Source organism: Solea senegalensis, linkage group LG3, assembly GCF_019176455.1.
Source record: "Solea senegalensis isolate Sse05_10M linkage group LG3, IFAPA_SoseM_1, whole genome shotgun sequence".
NCBI classification, from domain to species: domain Eukaryota; kingdom Metazoa; phylum Chordata; class Actinopteri; order Pleuronectiformes; family Soleidae; genus Solea; species Solea senegalensis.
This window is the reverse complement of record NC_058023.1, coordinates 32782037-32802653: the sequence shown is the minus strand read 5'-3', so window position 1 is coordinate 32802653 and position 20617 is coordinate 32782037. Positions and strand designations below refer to the sequence as shown.

The window sequence follows — 20617 nt, the reverse complement described above, 5'->3', positions numbered from 1 at the left end:
CCGTTCTGTGGTGTCATTGTATGAGGCACTGACCGTGCTCTGAGAACCACCTGAAAAAACGGATTTTTACCACTTCATAAAAAGTCACACCTTATGAAATCTACGTCAGTTTAAGTCCACGACGTGTTTAAGAACGCGTTCATGTCTTTGTCTCACTGTGAGACAGACTTTTCCAACAGGAAACTGAAGTTTGTAAATCACTCACTCTCCCACACCAAAGCCCAGAGAGAGAATCAGTGATTTTAACTCACAAGGACACAGGAGCTGCTGCTCTACTGCTGCCTCGCCATCCATCATCCATTCATCTATTCATTCATCCATCCATCCATCCATATATCATTCATTCATTCATCCATCCTTCATCATCCATCCATCCATCTGTGTCTGTACAGTTAAACTAAACCTGAGCAGAGGTTCAAATAAAGTTTATTGAGGGTGAAATAAAAACTAAATATGTCGTTTGTTTGTAACTGAAGTCAAATCCAAACAAATCAACTTTTACTGCTTTAAAGTTTGTTTAAAGTTTGTTTAAAATTTGTTTAAATGTCGTCAACAATCAATCACGCCGCGTTTCATTCGAAGAGCTGAGGAAGAGGAAGAGCATTGTTACAGACAGGAAGTGACAGACGAACGTGGCGGAGTCACATCCTGTGTCCACAGTATAAGTGGCCGTTATCGTCCTGCACATCATCGTCTGTCCATCTCCACTTCTTCCTTTGTGTGCGCTCAGTCCGTCTGTCTGTCCCTCTGTGACCTAGATCATAGGAAACGTTATAGGAAACATTGTGTTGGATTGAACTCCTTTGGTGTCATTTGAACATTATTTCAACTACTTCAGAGAGTGTGTAGCACTGTTAGTGTACTGAAGAGGATGAGGGACACTAATTCTAAGACTAATTCAGAGATGAAGGTCATAGTTCTGTATTATTATCTAGTTATTTTGCCATTGCAAAGTATTTTGTGACTGTTTTGTCTTTTAAAAGCACAAGATAAATAAATACATTTGACTTACTGAGAATTCAGAGATTAAATCCAGAATTCGGACTCTAACCTCTCTGTCGGCTCCATGTTAGTCAGGTTTCAAAAATATATTTCCACGTGTGGCTCTAATCCTGCTACATTAACACTAAAACACTTCAATGTAACATTATTATTCCATAGTGGATTAGTTCCTAATCTGAATTACTGTTGAAATGACTCATCATCATCATCATGTTTCATCTGAAGCTGTTTTCCTTGTGAGAGTTACTTCCACTACTCCTGAGCACCATCAACATCCTGGAGATACTATTAATAGTTGTGTACGATTTATTAATAATAATAACTTTTACTCAAGACAAAAAGCTCCCACAGTAACAGCGATCTCACAGTAATAAACTATCCACTGTTTCATTATCTCTGTGACAGAAATACAGAGTGGAAATAACAATGTGGAAATATTGATTTTTCCACTCTCGTCCTCTGAGGAACTTATGTCATCTGTGCAGAACGTCTGTTAATGACTGAATTTATTTCTCTATTTTAATTGTTGTTGTTGTTGTTGTTGTTTACAGAGCAACTCAAACGCGGATCTCCAGAAAAAACACCAGGGCCCAGGAAACATGACGAGCTAAATGGAATGCAGCCGTCCTCCATTTTGTTAGCTACACCTGTGATATGACGTGACAAAATGGCCTCCGCGAATCCCGGGAAGCCAAACAAAACCAGACCAAAACAGTCAAAGGTGTCTCAGCTAATGTTATAAAAACAACGTTTAATCATCATACACTATATTATCACCGGCACGAAGGATTATTGAGCCACCAATTACCGGAGAAAACCACCAACAGGAGCCAAGAATACAGAAGAACTCATCACATCACACTGCTGTTGAATTAGGTTTGTACGTTTTCCTTTTATTTGTTGATATTGTTTGGCAACTTGACCATGAAACATATGCCGAGTTAGTCTTTAGCATGCATGAGTCACGTTTAACTTACATGTGTTTGAATAACTCTCTCTTAATTTCTGCAATACTTAAGCGAACCTTAAATTGACAGTATTCTCAGGCAGGTTCTGAAGCGTCTTTCCCCCTCTGCCTTTTAGGGCGTTTCCCGCAATTCGTGCAGGATTTAGTCTAATTTTTTCACCAAATAAATTCACATTTTAATTCAGAAAATGTCCGCTTTGTTTCATATTTACATTTATTTTATTGAAAAGAGTATTAAGACAACCGGTGACTCAGTGTTCTGGAATATTCTGGTCCCCAAACGAGCTAACTGTGATATGTTGTTTACAGAAGATAAATGCTAAAATAGTGGCTTTATAAAGGCTAACAGGTGAATTTTGGTTTATTCGCACAGGACTTCATTAGCTCTCCCTCTGTTTCAAGCCTTCATGCTAAGCTAAGTTAGTCATAGTTTTGTGTTTACATTCTCATGTTTCCCTGGTAAGACGTCCACTTAGTATTAGACAATTTTATTATTGTTAATTTATCTAAATGAACAGAAATGTTCATGTAAATTATGTAGAATATTGTTTTGCAGAAAATATCATATGTATATTTCATTGCCATCCATTCATGTTTATTAATAATGTATATATATAAATATCCTATAGAATTTTGAAATGTGACCTTTTTGTTGCATTATTATTATTGTATGTGTATGTATGTTATTGTATTGTATTGTATTATTATTATTATTATTATAATTGCTTAATGTAAGCAACCATGCATCCTATGTTTAACGCACCGTATACTTTAATTTGTGAAGTAACTAGACAGAAAAGCCCACTATATATTCCTCAGAGATGTTCCAGATTGGAGGTATGAAGTGGTTTTAAATGAAAATACGGAAGTATAACTTGCGTATTTTCATTTAAAACCACCGAACCACTGAAAATAGTTCTTGTGTGTAGTATTTAAGGAATGTACTCCAGTTACTTTCCACCACTGAGAATGTGGTCAGTCGAGGAGGCCCCTTCTTATTTGGAGGTCAACATCAGTGGGGGTCTCTGGGTTGAATTATGCTGGTGAAGATAGGTTTTTGTGTGTTCCTCTGCTCCCTCAGCTGTTTCACATTATCTCCCCTGTTACCTCGGTCTGTCTTGTTATCCCCCCCGAGGTCGCCGCCCTGCACCGTCTGCTGAACCTCAATATGAGCCACGTGTTTGTTTAATTTCACACCGAAGACCGTCAGACAAAATACATGTTCACGGGTTCCTCGCTGTTTCTCTGATGCACACGTCAGGATGTATTTGGTTAAACTCGGGATTAAATAGCTCTCAGCACTAGCAACTATTTGACCAAACTAGAGCTAAATCACTGCTGTGTATTTGGCTAAATCCAGGACTAAAATACCAGAATATAGTCAGATAAACCAGGATTAAATTACGGGACTAAAACCTGGATTAAAAATAACACTGTGTACCAGGCTAAATCCAGAATTAATATACAAGTATACTGATCTGAAACCAAGACAAAAAAATCAGGAAATAAATATTGATTATGCAAAGAGCTAAAGGTAGGACTACAATAACTGTATGCCGGGCTAAAACCAGGAATAAAATACCATTATACTGGGCAGAAACCTGGACGTAAAACAGTATATGCTTGATTAAAAATAACTGTACTAAAATAAATGTACTAGGCTAAATCTAGGATTAAGATACAAGTATACTGATCCAAAACCTGGACAAAAACACTAGTTTATACTGGACTAAAACCAGGAAAAAAACATGAATGTAAAAACTAAAATACTAGTATGTACTAGGAAAAAAACAAAGACAAATAACAATATATACTCAGCTAAAACCTGGATTAAAATAAATCCAGGATTAAGATACAAGTATACTGATCTAAAACCTGGACTAAAATAGTTGTATACTGGGTTGAAATTACCCAGATTAAACAAACCATACTGAGGTAACGACAGAACTATAATACCAGTATATCTTGGGCTAAAACCACGACTAAAATAACAATGCGTACGGGACCAAGTTGAGACAAACAGACTAGTATTTATTGGGCTAAAACCAGGATGAAAAGAACAGTATGCTTCGCTAAAACACCAGTATATACTGAAGTAAAGACAGGACTATTATGCTGCCATAATTTGGTCTAAACACCAGTATATACTGGACCACAACATGTACACATCAGTGCATAAATAACCAAACAAGGACTAAAATACTGGTATATTTTGAGTTAAACCAGTACTAAAATACTGGCAATAAATCAGACGCAGATAAAGAAAACACTCATTAAAAACTCAAGGACATCGTGGCCTAAGGTAAAAAGTGTTGCTAAGATACTTGTAATAATAACCAAGGACCACCAAACACTAACACAGTAAGCACTCCAGTAAACGTTGGATCAAGGACACTTGTAACCGTGACGGTCTAACCAGAGTGACAACTCAGCTCATCAGTGAAGCCCGTCAGAGGTCAGAGAAGACCAAGGGGAAACCTGTTGAACTTCACATTAATGGCTGGAAGGCAGCTTGAAACTAACCGATTTATCTCACTGATCAATCATCAGCTCTCAGGTTCAGTCTCCAGGGACGCACGCACGAAGAACTTCATCAAAACTCACAAGATGAAAAGTGTGTGTTCCATAACGACGCTCGCCCACAGCCACTGACTCATTTGCGGCATCGATAACGTTAGAGTTGCAGCCTCGGCTCAGTCCTGCTCATTAGTTTTTAAAGCTTTTATTTTCCCCTTTTTCATTTCAGACCAATCAATGTCAGCCGGTCGAAGTGGGCGGCTCTTGAGTCAGAGATGAGAAAGGAATCGTCCACCCACCAGCTCTGCTGCTCTGCTGCTCTGCTGCTCGTCCACATGAAACAAAAGCAGGTTTTCTCAACAAATCCTCTTTCCCAATGCAAGTACAAAAAAAAGAAAAAGTGTTTATTTACAGACGTGTCGTTACAGACATACAGAAAAGGGTGTTTAGCATCAACTTGATTTGACTTTTTTTTCTAACTTTGAGAAACACAACAGCCATCTCAAGCGTTGTAGTGCCCTCTTGTGGCCAAATTCTTCAGCAGCCACCGGATATAAATAAGTCAAATATGACTTTACTAAAAATGTCTCGTTTAGTTTTTGGTCACGGAAACATCAACATTAATTACATTACATTAAAAACATTAATTAATTACTGAATTACAATCAGTTTAATCTTTTTAAATTCTCCACTTTGTTCGGCACGATCTTCTAGGAATTTACGTAGCCCCGCCCAAATAATCCCTTGCATTCTTGGTGTATTAAGTTTACATCAGAAGTTGTAACTGGGCGTGACGTTTGTGTTGAGAAGTCAGGAAATCCAAGTTCCTCAAACAAAAACTCAGTTCTGACTAAGGCTGGGAACCAGAGACGCCCCGTTACGATATTATAATGATATTTACGTCACAATATACTATCACAATATTTACGTCACAATATACTATCACGATATTAAAGTCACAATATACTATCACGATATTAAAGTCACAATATACTGTCACGATATTAAAGTCACAATATACTATCACGATATTTACGTCACAATATACTATCAATGATATTAAAGTCACAATATATTATCGATATTTACACAATATACTATCACGATATTAAAGTCACAATATATTATCACGATATTTACGCCACAATATATTATCACGATATTAACAATATATTATCACGATTAACGTCACAATATACTATCACGATATTTACGCCACAATATACTATCACGATATTTATGTCACAATATATTATCACGAAATTTACGTCACAATATATTATCACGATATTAAAGTCACAATATACTATCACAATATTTACGTCACAATATATTATCACGATATTTACGCCACAATATATTATCACGATATTAAAGTCACAATATACTATCACAATATTTACATCACAATATATTATCACGATATTTACGTCACAATATATTATCACAATATTTAAGTCACAATATACTATCACAATATTTACGTCACAATATATTATCACGATATTTACGTCACAATATATTATCGCAATATTAAAGTCACAATATACTATCACAATATTTACGTCACAATATATTATCACGATATTTAAGTCACAATATACTATCACAATATTTACGTCACAATATATTATCACGATATTTACGTCACAATATATTATCACAATATTTGTGATAGTATATTTGTGTGACCCTAAATGGAAACACAATTCACAAAATGGATGCCACGCTATATCAAAGAAGAGCTGAAGCTAACGATGAGATCATAAATGTTTATTGACGTTAAAAATCGATGGAGTCGCCCCCTTGTGGCAGTTCAAAACAGTACAGGCCCAAGACACTGTATGGACCCAGAGACTGACCAGTTTGTGAAGTAATGACGTTTATTTTTATTTACAGTATGTGCAGTATAAATATATTACAACAATATACAGACAGAATATATGTATATATATATATGGGCCAATGACATGACGGCTAATTATACTGTCCAACTGCATTTTTTCTTGTTAAAAATATATTCTAGAAAACTTAAATACACCATATATATTTAGTCACTATCCTTTATGTGTAACCACTTTCATTTTTCAAAAATCATTAGGCATTTCATTTGTATTGCTACTGAAAGTGTAAAAATATCATGTGGTGTGACCGTCCACTCATGAATCCAGTTTTGGACATTTATTTAAAATGAATCTTAATCTATTCAAATTTATTTTCTGCCCTATCTGGCATAAATTCTAAAGTGTTTTGTAACCTCATGTGAAATTACAGTGATCTTGTAATGATATTTCCCTCTTATTTACGCAAGTAAACTTTGTCCGAGTATGTCCATTTTATGAAATATCATGTGGTGCGACCATGAAGAAACCACCATTTTGGAACTTTCATTTTCAAAGCCACCCCAAGACAGGAAGTTACATCACAAACAACTTTGCAGAGGACCCACAGAATGAGTTAGCAGGTTTGTAACTCTCTCTCATCTTTTAAAATAACTGCTTTTAAAATGGCTGGTAGATAGTTTCCAAATATGGATGTCATGTGGTATGACCTCAAAAACACAAAAAATATTGATTTATTTTCACAAATTCATAATTTGATAGCAACTTTTGTTTAGGTGTATGCCTGTAAATTTTGATTGAATATGAATATATCACGTGGTGCGACCAAATATCTTGTGGTGCGACCAAATATCATGTGGTGCGACCAAATATCATGTGGTGCGACCAAATATCATGTGGTGCGACCATTGCAGCTAGCTTTCAATGAGTTGTAGACTTATTTTAAAGGAAGTTTTTGTGTTTCAATATCATTTTGATGGTTTATATATTTAAAAGGTAGTAAATTGTTATTTTATTTAAAAGATAAAATTGTGCTTTTTCTTAATTTTTCATACAATTCAGAAGCAATGCTTTATGTTAAATCCTTATTGATAATATTGGGAAAAAAAATAAAGAACAAATATTTGTAACATGTCATGTTGCCATTATGTCTTTCTAAAGTTTTTTTAAAAATCCATTTCATCAGATGCCGCTCTCAAGCACTGAAGACCGTGGGCCACAGGCCGTGTGAACTCTGACCCTGAGTACCTTGCAAAGAGAACAGAAAGGTTTATGTAAAAGCTAAAAAAAACTTTGTATTGAAAAGCAACGTGAATTACATGAAGTTATATTGTGTGGAGGGGATTTAAAATATAATACACATTTTAATTGAAATGTCAGTCTGCTGTATCTGAAAAAAAGCCAAACTGTATACACTCTAGCTTGACACAATACTAAATTTGTTTCAGCTACCAGAGAAGAAAGCAGCAGGGAAAGATTCCTTATTTGTTTCCTTTTGCAAACAAGCCAAAATGAAAATATGCTCATGTTACCAGCCTGTAAAAGTTGACATGCAGAACACCACATCCAACATGGAGGAGGCCTCAACCTCACAGTCACAGAAGGGGGAAAGTGATCAGGGTTTATGTTTTGTGATTGTAACATACGATGAACTTCCATCTGTAGGCCAAGTTCTTGAGGTTGTGGGAGAAGATATCAGGGTCAATGCTATGTGTACAGATCCTGTTGATCAGTAGTTTTACAAAGACACATACGAAGGTTAACATAACAAAAGAGCTTTGATGATGCACTTTGATGACAACAGTGCTTTGATACCAACTATAACAATAAATAGATAAATAGAGTTACAGTTTTGCCTGCTGGAAGGTTTTACAGTCAGGGAGTAAGAACTTATTCACGCGGCCACAAACTCCAGATTCCATATTCTACTATAAGAAAGATGTCATAGCAGTCATCTCTGAATTGAATTGAATTGAATTGAACCTGAGCCAACAACTTCTCGCTGTTCTAAATTGAGAAGCCAAGACTGGAACAAGTTTAAAAGTTCCTGGGGTTAAGGAAATACCTAAACCATATCTCCAACATTCATATAAGAATGAGGATGATGGTATGAGTAGTTAGATGTCTTCAAGTTTGATGTGTCTGAGTTCATCTTGTTCCTTACTGATTTGTGAAATGTTTACAAAAATTCACTTCAACACAGTGTTTGTAAAAGAATGGCAATGAAAGTTAATGTGTTAACCAAAATGAAATTAAATGAAAAGTGTTGAAAAGAGATGTTTGTCTTCAATATTTAAATTAATAAAATCTGTTTTAAACAAACGATTGTCTCTCATTCTATTGATTTGTAAGAGATTTAAGCTGGTTTCATCATTTGGTGCGACCACCCATCATGTGGCGCGACCATTAATAGCAATAACTGTAGCAAAATAAAAAAAGTGATACCTTCTTTCTGTGGCAGAAACTTATTCACTGATGGGGTAAGATGAAGTTAGTGGGATTTTGTTTACATTTTCATTATTTTTATGCATTTTACAGGAAAAATTAGCACGCAAACTACATGCAAAACGGTGACCGTGACTTTAGAGGAATGAGGATTATATCAGTATGTATGACAATTCAACAGAAATCCAAATAATTAGTTTCTAGACACATCATTTTACTAAGAACTTGTGAAAAAAGGGTAAATATGTTGATTAAATGAATACATTTTAAAGATGATTGATGGTCGCACCACATGACATTTTGGAGGGAAACGACCAATTCATTTATGTGAAAAACCACCAAAATATCGTAATTCAAGATTTTAACATGTATGCATGTACACATGACATTGTAAAGCTTTGACCAATTGCAATAGAAATTCATATTTATCATATTTTTAAATTCACCTGTTAAAAAACCTTATATGTCATTGACCCATATATATATATATGTATATATATATATATATATATATAAAAAACACACGAAACATCTTTACAACAACGTCCCAGTACAAAGCAGTGCATGAGTGTTTGAGTGTAACTGTACATTATAAACACAACCATTCAAAAATGTACTTACACTTTTAATATTGTTGAGATATATATATGTATATATTTTTTTATTTAAAAATTTGTGAATGTAACAGCAAAAAGAAAAAAAAAACAGGCTTTAGTGTGACTGTAATAATAATTAATTCCAAGACAGTTTAATTAGTCATTAATATAAAACATGGTGGAGAAGGAGATAAATTAAGAAGTTGAAAGACTTTGATTTATCCAACGGTGACGAGACAGGAAATTAATCTGCAGCAACTTTGATCAGTTTCATCTTTAAAGTTTTTTACTACTGTACGTACATTTAAGTAACAATTATTTCCATAATCGATTAATCTGTCGACTATTTTCTCAATTAATCAATTAGTCGTTGGTCCATAAAATTGAAGAAACTGCTTCAAAAACCTGGAAATTATCAAATGTTTCAGTTTTAATGATTTCTTTGTTATATGGAAGAAGAAACCAGAACATTATTCACATTTTAGAAGCTGAAAAATCACAGAAACTTCAGTAAAATCAGGAATATTACATTTTTAAAACATTTATAAGCAAAATACAAACAGTGTTATATACAAATTCATCTTTTATTAGGTTTGTTTTGATGATATGGTGCTTAAACTTTATTAAACCTTTTTAATATGAAATTATCTCATTAGTTTTGTTTGTAGTCGTTTTTATCTGAATAGGAATTTACAAAATGAAGAGTCATAGAAAGTTTAAGGTTTGCTGAATATATTATTATATTTACTTATTTGTGAACGCAAACGTCTAAGTTTTGCGTAAATAAATCTCCACGGGTTGATTTTTCTTTTTTTATCTTCCCATAACATCTTCATCCGACTTTTAAGAATTTGGATTTCGTACGACTTCAGCAAGGCTAACGTGTTGATGTGGATATTTTCTCAATTAACCTACAACTCCGTAAAATGTAAGAAAATGACGATTTCAAACTGAATCATTGAGTTACATGAGTTACATGGAGCAAAGAAACCAGAAAATATTCACATTTAAGGAGCTGAAAAATAACAAATGTGGATTTAATTGTAAAAAAACAAAACACTGTAACATATATTATCGATTGTCAGAATAGCTATTGATTCATTTAGACCACTCCTTCTCTCAGTAAGCGGTGGAGGCCAAACATGGAGGTAAAAGATAGCCGACACTAGGTGGCGACACACAGACACAACATTTTTCATGGCTATTGTTGCAGCTGGATGTGAAAATAAGCTCATTTCTATCACAACATTAACATTAAAAGGTGATGATGTTTTCATGACACAACCTTGCACCACATTAGAGTCATTTCACCTGTTAAATTACACACTATAATTATACTTTGTAGCCAAAAGTAACGACACAAAGTATTTGAAGGCTTTAAATCAGGTGATATTCTACATTTACATCATTTTACTGTGAATAAATCCCATGAAAGCACAAATAAACAGTTAAATCCTGATGTTTTTGATTTTTCTAAAATCACAGAAATTAAAATTTTTCCTCCAATTTGTAAAACAAAAAAAAACCCTGGGGAAAACAAATATTTTAAATATAATGTTGACGTCATTTGTCAACATTGTCAACACAATTGACAGAAAGAAATTGAGAATCTTAACATTTAAATATGAAAAAAAGCTTGTAAACCTACTTTGGACGTTAAAGGGATAGTGCCGTTTTTTTTTAAGTGTGACGTGCATGAGGTCTCACGGCAGATACAAACAGTGACATGTGCATTTAAATAAGAACGTAAGTTTCTGTTCCTCCTCGCTCTGCCGGGTTTGTCTGGTTCCTCTGGTAACCTGGCAGGAAACATCACCACGGAGACGCATGTGGAAGCCCAGCAGTTTCCACATTTCATGTTTGACACGTCCACAAAGAGAACAGTGCGATAAAAGCTCAGGTTCAAGTGGCAGGATCCGTTTTTTTACGTTTAACAAAAAAAGCCAAAACAAAGCAGGAGTAAAAGTTTCCACTCAGGATCGGACCTGCGACGAGGTCACACGAGGTCGTGCGGAGGTCAGGACATGGCTGGAACCTGAGGGCAGGTCCTGGGGACGGGATTTAAGTCCTTGAAGGGCTCCGAGAGGCGAGAGCCCTGCTGGCGGGTCAGCAGCGTGGTGCGGCGGATGCTGCTGTCCGAGTCCTGGTGTCTGAACCCGGTCCTGAGGCGGCGGCAGCACGGGAGGGTGCGGGCGAAGTCTGAGAGGAGGTGACCGCTGAAGATCATGTAGATCCAGGGATTACAGCAGCTGTTGAGGCTGGCGAGCAGCGCCGACAGAGTCACGATGGTGTTCTCAGAGTCTGCGGGGGGGGGGATTTACAAGATTGCTATAAGTCACTCATTGTCATTGTGAGTCATGGATCTAATAAACACGTCAAGTGTGATGCACGCAGTCTGGCTGCAACAATTCACTGATTATTTATTAAAAAACAAGGAAACAACAATAAGAAAACACATTTTGGCCACTTTATCTCACTGTGAGACAGACTTTTCCAACCGGAAACTGAAGTTTGTAAACTGCTCACTCTCCCACACCAAAGTCCATAGAGAAAATCAGTGATTTTAACATCACAACACACAGGAGCTGTTGATCCACTGCTGCCTCCATCACTCAGATGATTAGTGACAAAGTGACCACGCGGGGCAGCAGAGGACCAGCAGAGGACCAGCAGCTCCTGTGTCCCCGCAAGCGCAAATCACTGATTTTCTCTATGGGGTTTGGTGTGGGAGAGTCATTTTCTTGTTGGATTTAAGATGCTGCTGCTGTTGCTGCTGCTGATTCTGCTGCTGCTTCTCAGTGAGTAATTCCAGAATGTGTCTTTGAACGCTTTAATGAAACTCTTCAGGTGTGTGAGCCGCTCATTCATACAGAAGCGTGTTTACTTCACAGACCTTTGGAGCCTCAGATTAAAACTCATATCCTCGCTGCCATCAAATGAAAATCACTGACTGCACTTAACCTTTTCAAAATAAAGTACCATTTATTTATTTCGTTCCCACGTTTCCACTGACAATCAGACACCAGCAGTGTTGACTCATCTTCAGGGAAAATTTAGTCATCTTGATATTTGGCCTCAGTGGGACACATTTGCATAATCTGTTCTCCACTCTTCACCATCGTTATCCTCATTAAACTCTGTCAAAGTGGAAATATTTTAACTGGAAACTTTTTTTAATGACAAATTGAACGTGTCCAGTCATTTGAATTTCACTCGCTTACCTGACGTGCCTGTCAGCCTGAACTGTGCTAATGAATGACAGCTGCAGGGCTATAAATGAGTCATTTTCACAGGGTTTTATGAAACTTTCATACTAATTTAATTATTTTTTTTATGCAAATGCTGATCCTGCCATCTGTGTATCATGATAATAATATGAAATATTTATTAATATTTTTCATTAAAAAACACGAGGGTGAGAACATAAACGTCACATTTCAGTGTGGGCTTAAAGGGATAGTTCAGGTTTTAGAAGTATGCTTTTATGGAGGTGCTGATGGCTGCCAACAGTGACACAAGAAAAACACATTTTAGCTCTCACATGATAAAATCTACGTCAGAATAAGTCCACAACATCTTTAAGAACACGTTCACGTCTTTATCTCACTGTGAGACAGACTTTTCCAACAGGAAGCTGAAGTTTGTAAACCGCTCACTCTCCCACACCAAAGTCCATAGAGAAAATCAGTGATTTTAACGTCACAGCTCACAGGAGCTGTTGATCCACTGCTGCCTCCATCACTGAGTTCAAATGTCTTATTTTGTCACTTCAGCTTTTGAAATATTTCATTTAGACTTAGATTAATGACACAAAGTGACCACAGGAGGCAGCAGTAGACCAGCAGCTCCTGTATCCTTGTGATTTTTAGTTCACAGGGACACAGGAGCTGCTGGTCTACTGCTGCCTCCTGTGGTCACTTTGTGTCACTGAGGTCAATCTGAACAAAAGACCTTTAATAGCACTTCACTTGTATTTAGTTTTTAAATGTACACACGTTGCAAGCGAGTGTAAGGGCCACATGTGAAAAAATAAAACGGCATAAATAACAGAATAAAGTCAGAATTGTGCGAAAGTTGAGAATTCTGACTTTTTGTCCTCAGAATTCGGACTCTCTGACTTTAATCTCAAACTGAATTCCGGATATTCTGATTGAATTATGGAATTCTGGGATTTAAGTCAGATTTCTGACTTTTTTCCCCCTCGGAATTCGGACTTTAAACTCAGAATTCAGACTTTCTGACTTTGATCTTAGAATTCTGACTGAATTCCATAATTCTGAGATTAAAATCAGAATTCTGACTGAATTCTGGGATTTAAATCAGAATTCCACATTTCTGACTGTAAACTCAGAATTCCACATTTCTGACTGTAAACTCAGAATTCCACATTTCTGACTTTAAACTCAGAATTCCACATTTCTGACTTTAAACTTAGAATTCCAACTTTCTAACTACAATCTCAGAACTCAGACTTTAATCTCAGAATTCCGGAAGTCTGACGTTTTTCCTCAGAATTCCCACTTTTTAACTACAATCTCAGAATTGGGGTTACCCCAGAATATCTGGAAATCTGGCAGAATTATGGAATTATGAGATTAAAATCAGACTTCCAGAATTCTGACCTTTTTACTCAGGGGGGAAAATAGGCGGGAAACTCACCGACCCACGAGGAAGTCTCGTCCCACACGGACCACATCTGCACGGCAAAGAAAGGCGCCCAGCAAACCACGTACGCCACCACGATCACGAAGGTCATCTTCACCGTGCGCAGTTTGGCGCGTGAGATGGTGCTGACGCTGCTGACCGACTCCCGGCCCAGGATCCGGGTCTTCGTGGCCTCCACCACCGCGCCCACGCTCTTCCTGCGCGTCTTGTACTTGAGGTTCGTCCAGATCGCGCGGCAGATGAAGCCGTAGCAGAGCACGAGCACGAGAACGGGCACGAGGAAGATCCCCGCCGTGATCCAGGTGATGTAGGCACGCGTGCCCCACGGTTCTATGAAGCGGCCCCAGCAGTCGTAGACCGCGGAGCCAGGGTGGACCTCGGTCAGGGAGAAGATGAAGTACTGCGGACTGCTCAGAACCAGACTCACCAGCCACGTGCTGCCGATCATGAAGTACGCGCGCTGCGTGGGCTTCTGCAGCGTCTGCAGCGGGTGACAGATGGCGATGTAGCGGTCCACGGTCATCATCACCATCATGTACGTGGACGCGAACATGCCCAGAACCTGCAGGTGCTTCACGATGCGGCACAGGAAGTCCGGGCCGTAGAAGCGGAAAGTGACTTCCCAGCAGAGCTGCGGCAGCACCTGGAAGAACGCGACCACCAGGTCCGCGAGACTCAGGTGCTTCATGAACAGGTGCATGCGCGAGGGTTTGCGCCGCGTGCGCAACATGGCCACGAGGACGCTGAGGTTCCCCACCACCGCGGCCACGAACGCGAGGCTCAGCACCGTGATCTCGATCTTTGCCACCTCCTCGTTGCGTCCAAACGGGTCCGAACTGGAGTTCCTCTTCCCGCTCAGGTTTGCGGCAACAGCGGCGTCGCTGTCCGGCGGTTGCGTCAGGTTGAAGCCGCGTACGCTGCAGTCTCCAGCCGTGATGTTGGAGGAGTTCACCGCAGGGAAGAGCATCGTGGCGGTGGAGGCGCGCGGAGCCCGTGCGTAAAACCGTCACCAGGCACCGCAGAGAGTGTCCGTTACAGCGCTACTCCCGCAACATTCCCGGGAAAATCAGCGGCGGGATGAAAGAAGAAGAAAAGAAGCCACCGAGAAAAAACAACAACAAAAAAAACAGGTGATGAAGAATAAAAACAGGAGCGAGATTTCCAGCTGTGACGCACAGAGTCCACGTCTGAGTGTGAGCTGATGCTGCTGCTCCAAGCTTTTATAACACACACACACACACACTCCCCTCCCACCCGTCAATCAACCAAAAATGTTAAACTCTCAATAATCTGATAATATAAATATAATTTAATTTAAATTCACGGCTGTAAAACATTTAAGGAGTTAACATTGCAGTTTTTCTAACTGATTTATTAATAGTTTTTCTTGTTTTATCATTTTTACTGACTCACTGTAAATGATCTTATTTGCCTTTTCCTCACATAAACCTGCGCCTCTGTCTCTTTACACTCTCTCGTTTCATTAGGTTTCATTTTGACTGAACTCAGTCGTTTAACAGACAAACAGGAGTTTGCGGTGGTTTTAAGTCGTGGAGTCATGTTTTTTTTGTCCTACAGTTTTTTAGGAAAACTTTGTTAGCTGTGAAACTTCCTGTATCTCCATGAGGAGGAGGTTTGTTTCCTCGCTCAGTGCTGAGAAAACAAAACCTCTGTGTCAGTGAGGTCAAAGGTTATCGCCACGTAAACACACTGATGCTGCACAGACTCACTTACTTCACCTCCACACACACAGAACACAAGGTTAAGTTAATATACAGCAGAGGGAACAAGTTAATTCCACATACTCAAGGTTATTTATATTTAATAAATGAGTCGCATGATGACAGGGGAGAGGGATGCAAAGATTGAATTGATGGCAAAATACAGTTTCCTCAGTCCATCTCTGCTGAGTCATGATGAGATAATATACGACATTATTGCTCATAAAGTGATAAAAAACCTCCACACACAATAAGTTAATCCTGGTGAATGAAGACTTAAAACTCTTTTTCACTAAATTACACAGCTCTAGATTGAACATTTGCTTTGTCGATGTTGTAATTTGTAGATGGCCCCTAACTTCTGCTCGTTTAGATGAAAACAAGGTCGTAACGGATAAACACAAACAGCGATAGTTGACTGAGGCTCCCTGATGACATTCAGCTGCTTCATTAGTCCGTCGTCTGATTGGCCGACCAGGCTGTGACAGTTGAGGTTATGTCGCCCCCTGTTGACCTGGCATGTTTTTGACAGCATTTAACAGTGGGGGTTTTTGTGATTTTAGAAAAATGTCAGTTTCTTTAAAAAAAATAAAAGTACCTCCCTTATGTGAACAAATCACACATTTTAGTTTAATTTTACTGGTTTTACCTCAGTTGTTGGTCTCCACCTCTTGCTTAGTTAGAAAACGCTGATTGAATTTGTCTAAATTTGTCTCGTTTATCAATTTCAAGGGAAATAATAGTTTGCATTTTGTGTGGGAAAATGTGTTGTTGTTTTTTTAAGTCGGTCAGACAAAGAATTGTAAAATGTAATTACGTATTTTCTCTCTTTTAGCTCCATTTTTTGTCTCCACCATATTTTACCTTTAAACTGCTTTTATTTTGAATACAATGAAAAATATGCTAGAATTTGTGAAATGTTGTTTTCATGTCCATTTTAAGGTAAATAATTGGTTGTGTTTTGTGTGGAAAAATACACATTTACACACACATGATGAGTTTATGCAATAGTTACACTATTTTAGCTCAGTTTTTGGTGTCCACCTCCTTCTGACGGACATATTTGGTTAACTTTGGCTTTTATTTGGATAACAATGGCAGAAAATGATGCTAGACTTTGTCTCATTTTAATTAGTTTCCTGTGAATTAGTTTCTTGTCAATTTTGAGGTAAATAATCGACTGCTTGTTACGTATTGTATGTGAAAACTGTGCATTCTCTGACATGAAATATAGCCAATTGTTTGGTTTCCGCCCATTTTGACAGACACATTTGACAAAGATAAATATTTAATTGCGTGTTTTGTGTGGAACAAAATGTGAATTTTTAGGAAATGGCCAAGCTCGTGTCTCATGACCCAAAATTAGCAAGTAAAAGCTCCATGTTTTCAGACTGATCAGAGGCTCTGAAAGAAACAAACAGCTGCGTCCAGACGCTGTAAAAACAACAGGAAGTTAGTTATTGTACTTTCCCGACTTATCACCACGATCTACAGATGCAGCGGACGCTCGGCTCGCGGGAGCGTTTGAGGAGCAGACTTCATTACAAACCTCTCGGCGCTCTTCACTGTAAATAAACAAACCAAAAAAACAACTACTAAGGAAAAGTTTACCTTGAGTTTTTAAAGCTCTTGTGTGTAAAATGTAGGGAGGTTTATTGGCAGAAAATAAACTACCACTAAGTTTGACATTTGACAAGAGTATAATCGCTTTAAAATAAGGATAATGTAACCTTAGAATTTGTCTTTAAAAAGTATTTTAAAAAAGGGTCTTGCTGTCTTGGCGGCCGTCCTGTGCTGCCATGTGAACATTCAAACCTGATGTAGACTTCATTTTTCGCTTTGTTATTTTTCACGTGGAAGGTTCATACACGAAGGAAAAAAGCTCCGCCCATATGAAAATGATTAATCGAATGGTAAATAAATAAATAAATTAATAATTGTAAAACATCGTTAGTCGAGTGACAGCGCGACGAATACATGTTGATAACTTTATTTCTTTTCCACTTTTATTGAACGTTAACTTGTTTTTTGCTGCAAATCTTACAATTTTTTTTACGTGGTTTGCTAACACTAATGCATTTCTTTTGCAATCTGCAGTTTTGCAGATTTAAAATAAAAACACTTTTACTACCAGGTGCACATGTGATGAAATACACAAATACAATATGAATAATTATTGTTATTATAATTGTAATAATTAAATAAAAATTGATGTCCAGAAAGGAACATGACAACAATTTAATATTCAATCTGAATCATTTGACTTATTTATTCATTTTTTTGTAGTCTTATCTTTAAAACAACCTGGTTATATTTTTGTTAATGCTCTTATATCACTATTAGATATTACAGAGATGAGTTTTTCTTAATCTGATGGTAAAATCAGTCATTTGTTCATTCTTTTTGTTTCTGCTCACGTGTGTGTTATGCATTTCGAGGGGTTAAAAATACTTCCTTCCACTTATTTAAAGGTCACCTGCTCCTCAAGGCAGTCATGAAAAATAATAGAATACAATGATTATAATTCAAATGAGAAATGTAGAATTTAATTAAATTCAGGAAATTGTGTCTGTTTAGTTTGTTTTAAAGAAATGACCCGGACACACGTTGTCACGTCATGTTTGTTCAGTTTGTCAGGGATTTACTGCAAAATGAGTTCCACACAGTTTCCTTTTATTTACTTAAATCTGTCAGGAGTCCCATACTTTATTTATAATGTACTCAAAGACAGTACAGTGTGACAGTCATGGATTTATGAACTGATTTTGAAAAGCATATACAGTATTTCCCAGTACGTTTTTTATTTGTCACAGCTTCATAAGACCTTGTGTCCTCCTTGTCCTCTTCCTCCTCTTCTTCCTCCGTGTCTCCTGTGGCAGAACTTTATCTTCTAACACTGGAGTTAAAACACACCATCGCTCCTCGCTGCCTTACAAGGCAACAGCTCAGAATCTTAATGTTCAATCTATATGCAAAACAGCGCGAGCGTCCCAGAGGCGGACGCTTGTGTTTTTTTCATGTGGATGCTTGTGCACAGGCAGAGTCAGAGTCATTACATAATGTCGTGGTTAAACAATGTTGGCTCGTAGTCTGCGCTGTCGGCGAGTTCCAGATTTATTACGCCCGTGATTATGAGACCTGTCGCACTCGTGAGGGATTGATACATAATCCAGGCTGGTGCTCAAAGTCGCAGTGATAAGAACTCTCACACGTTGGTCCGACACATGGGAGATTAAGCTGTTTTATCGCGCACACATTTGTGCTGGTTCACCTTTTTAAAGTCAAACAATTCATCGTTTTCCAAATAATATCAGCTAAAGACTGAATATGTCGGTCAAAAGGAGGTGGAACCAAAAAATTGGCTACATTTCATGTCAAAGAATGCACATTTGTCCACACAAAATACATGACAAGCAATCGATTATTTACCTCAAAATTCACAAGAAAATAATTCAAATGAGACAAAGTCTAGCATCATTTCCTGCCATTATAATCCAAAGAAAAGCAGTTAACAAGTCTAAATGAGGTGGAGACCAAAAACAGAGCTAAAAGCGTGTAAATATTGGATTTAAAATCACCATAAACACTTGTGCGTAAATGTGTTTTCTACACATAACGCAACTAATTATTTCCCTTAAAGTGGACATGAAACAAGATTTGACAAATTCATTGTTTTCAAAATAAAAGTAGTTTAAGAGTAAAATATGGTGGAGACCAAAAATGTAGCTAAAAGAAAATACTTAATCCTATCACAGACATTAAAAAAAGCATGTTTTCCCACACAACATACACGAAATGCAATTGATTATTTACCCTGAAATTGACAAATCAGACAAATCAGACAAACTCAAGCGTGGTGGAGAGGTGAAGACCCAATACTGAGCTATAAGAGAGTTTCATTTTAACATCATCTAGCATTGTTTTTTTGTCCTTAAATAAAATCAGTAAAAGACTTAAATATGTCCATCAGATGGAGGTGAACACCAATTTGGGACAGACTTTCTCCTTGAAACCCATTACATTCACTTATTCATTTTAAAATGGACACGTTTTTAGTGTCATTTTTACTGAGGACTTATTGTCCTCTCGCGGTTGTGACCAAACAATTACTTGGCTTAATGACAATGATTTATATCGTAAACGTCTCTGTGTTTTCAGAATAAAAGCAGCTCTGAGTGGACAGAGACGGCAGGAGCGTCTCTACGTCACCACAGTTTGATGAATAATCTTGACATTTCGTTGAATCCTGACCTTTGTGAATATTCTACATTTTTCTCTCTCTAAACATTTTATCGCAGTTAACGTCCACTTTTATCCGGCGTGTTGTCTGTCGTACGTTAGCGTGCTAACAATGTTTATGCCGACATTATCGCCACAGTTCTGACCCTTTGTCACCACATTTTTGGCCGAAAGCTGAGAAACGTTTGACTCGGTAACGACCGTCTTTGATCAACATTAGGTGGAAGGTTTTTTGTTTTGAAGTTTTCCCTGAGCCAGAATCATCAGTGTCTGGTCCAGGTCCAGGTGGGTCGTTGGTATCGACCCACTGAGCCATCACGGCTCGCAGATGTGGTCATTTCCTGCAAATGAGACAGAATGAATCCTCCTTTATGGCCCTTCTGAGTTTAGCTCTCACAATAAACCAAACAGTCTGCAGTCTCCCTCCTCCATTATCTCCTCAGGCCCAGTTTGGATTTTTAAATACGGCAGAAATTCAACACTAAATCAACACCGGTGCTCGGGCCAAAAAGTGTGGACATGGATAAGATATAACCACGAGTGAGACAGCAGATGAAAAGTGACATCATTGACTCAAACAGAAGCTAAACTAGTTCAACTTTTTCCAACGCGATGCCGGGGTTT

At 37.7% G+C, this 20617-nt stretch overlaps 1 protein-coding gene across 2 annotated transcripts; it reads right to left on the bottom strand.

Moving 5' to 3' along the window:
• Positions 1-10874: 10874 nt before the first annotated feature.
• LOC122766016 (arg8-vasotocin receptor-like) lies at positions 10875-15369 on the bottom strand. 2 transcript variants are annotated; one of them, XM_044020593.1, is made up of 2 exons: positions 14028-15369; positions 10875-11669 (listed from the first exon to the last, which is right to left on the bottom strand). In XM_044020593.1, exons 1-2 carry the CDS (start codon positions 14998-15000, stop codon positions 11386-11388), a joined length of 1257 nt encoding a protein of 418 aa, XP_043876528.1. In that variant the 5' UTR covers positions 15001-15369; the 3' UTR covers positions 10875-11385. The 2 variants fall into 2 exon arrangements, with proteins under 2 accessions (XP_043876528.1, XP_043876529.1); XM_044020594.1 differs by having other exon boundaries at positions 11573-11669; positions 14032-15369.
• Between the last annotated feature and the right edge of the window lie 5248 nt (positions 15370-20617).

Excerpts from the sequence above, each read along its gene's own strand:
- LOC122766016 (XM_044020593.1), bottom strand. The coding sequence starts at position 15,000 with ATGCTCTTCCCTGCGGTGAACTCCTCCAACATCACGGCTGGAGACTGC. Across the intron at positions 11,670-14,027 it reads CGAGACTTCCTCGTGGGTCG|ACTCTGAGAACACCATCGTG; the intron begins GTGAGTTTCCCG and ends CCCCCCCCGCAG.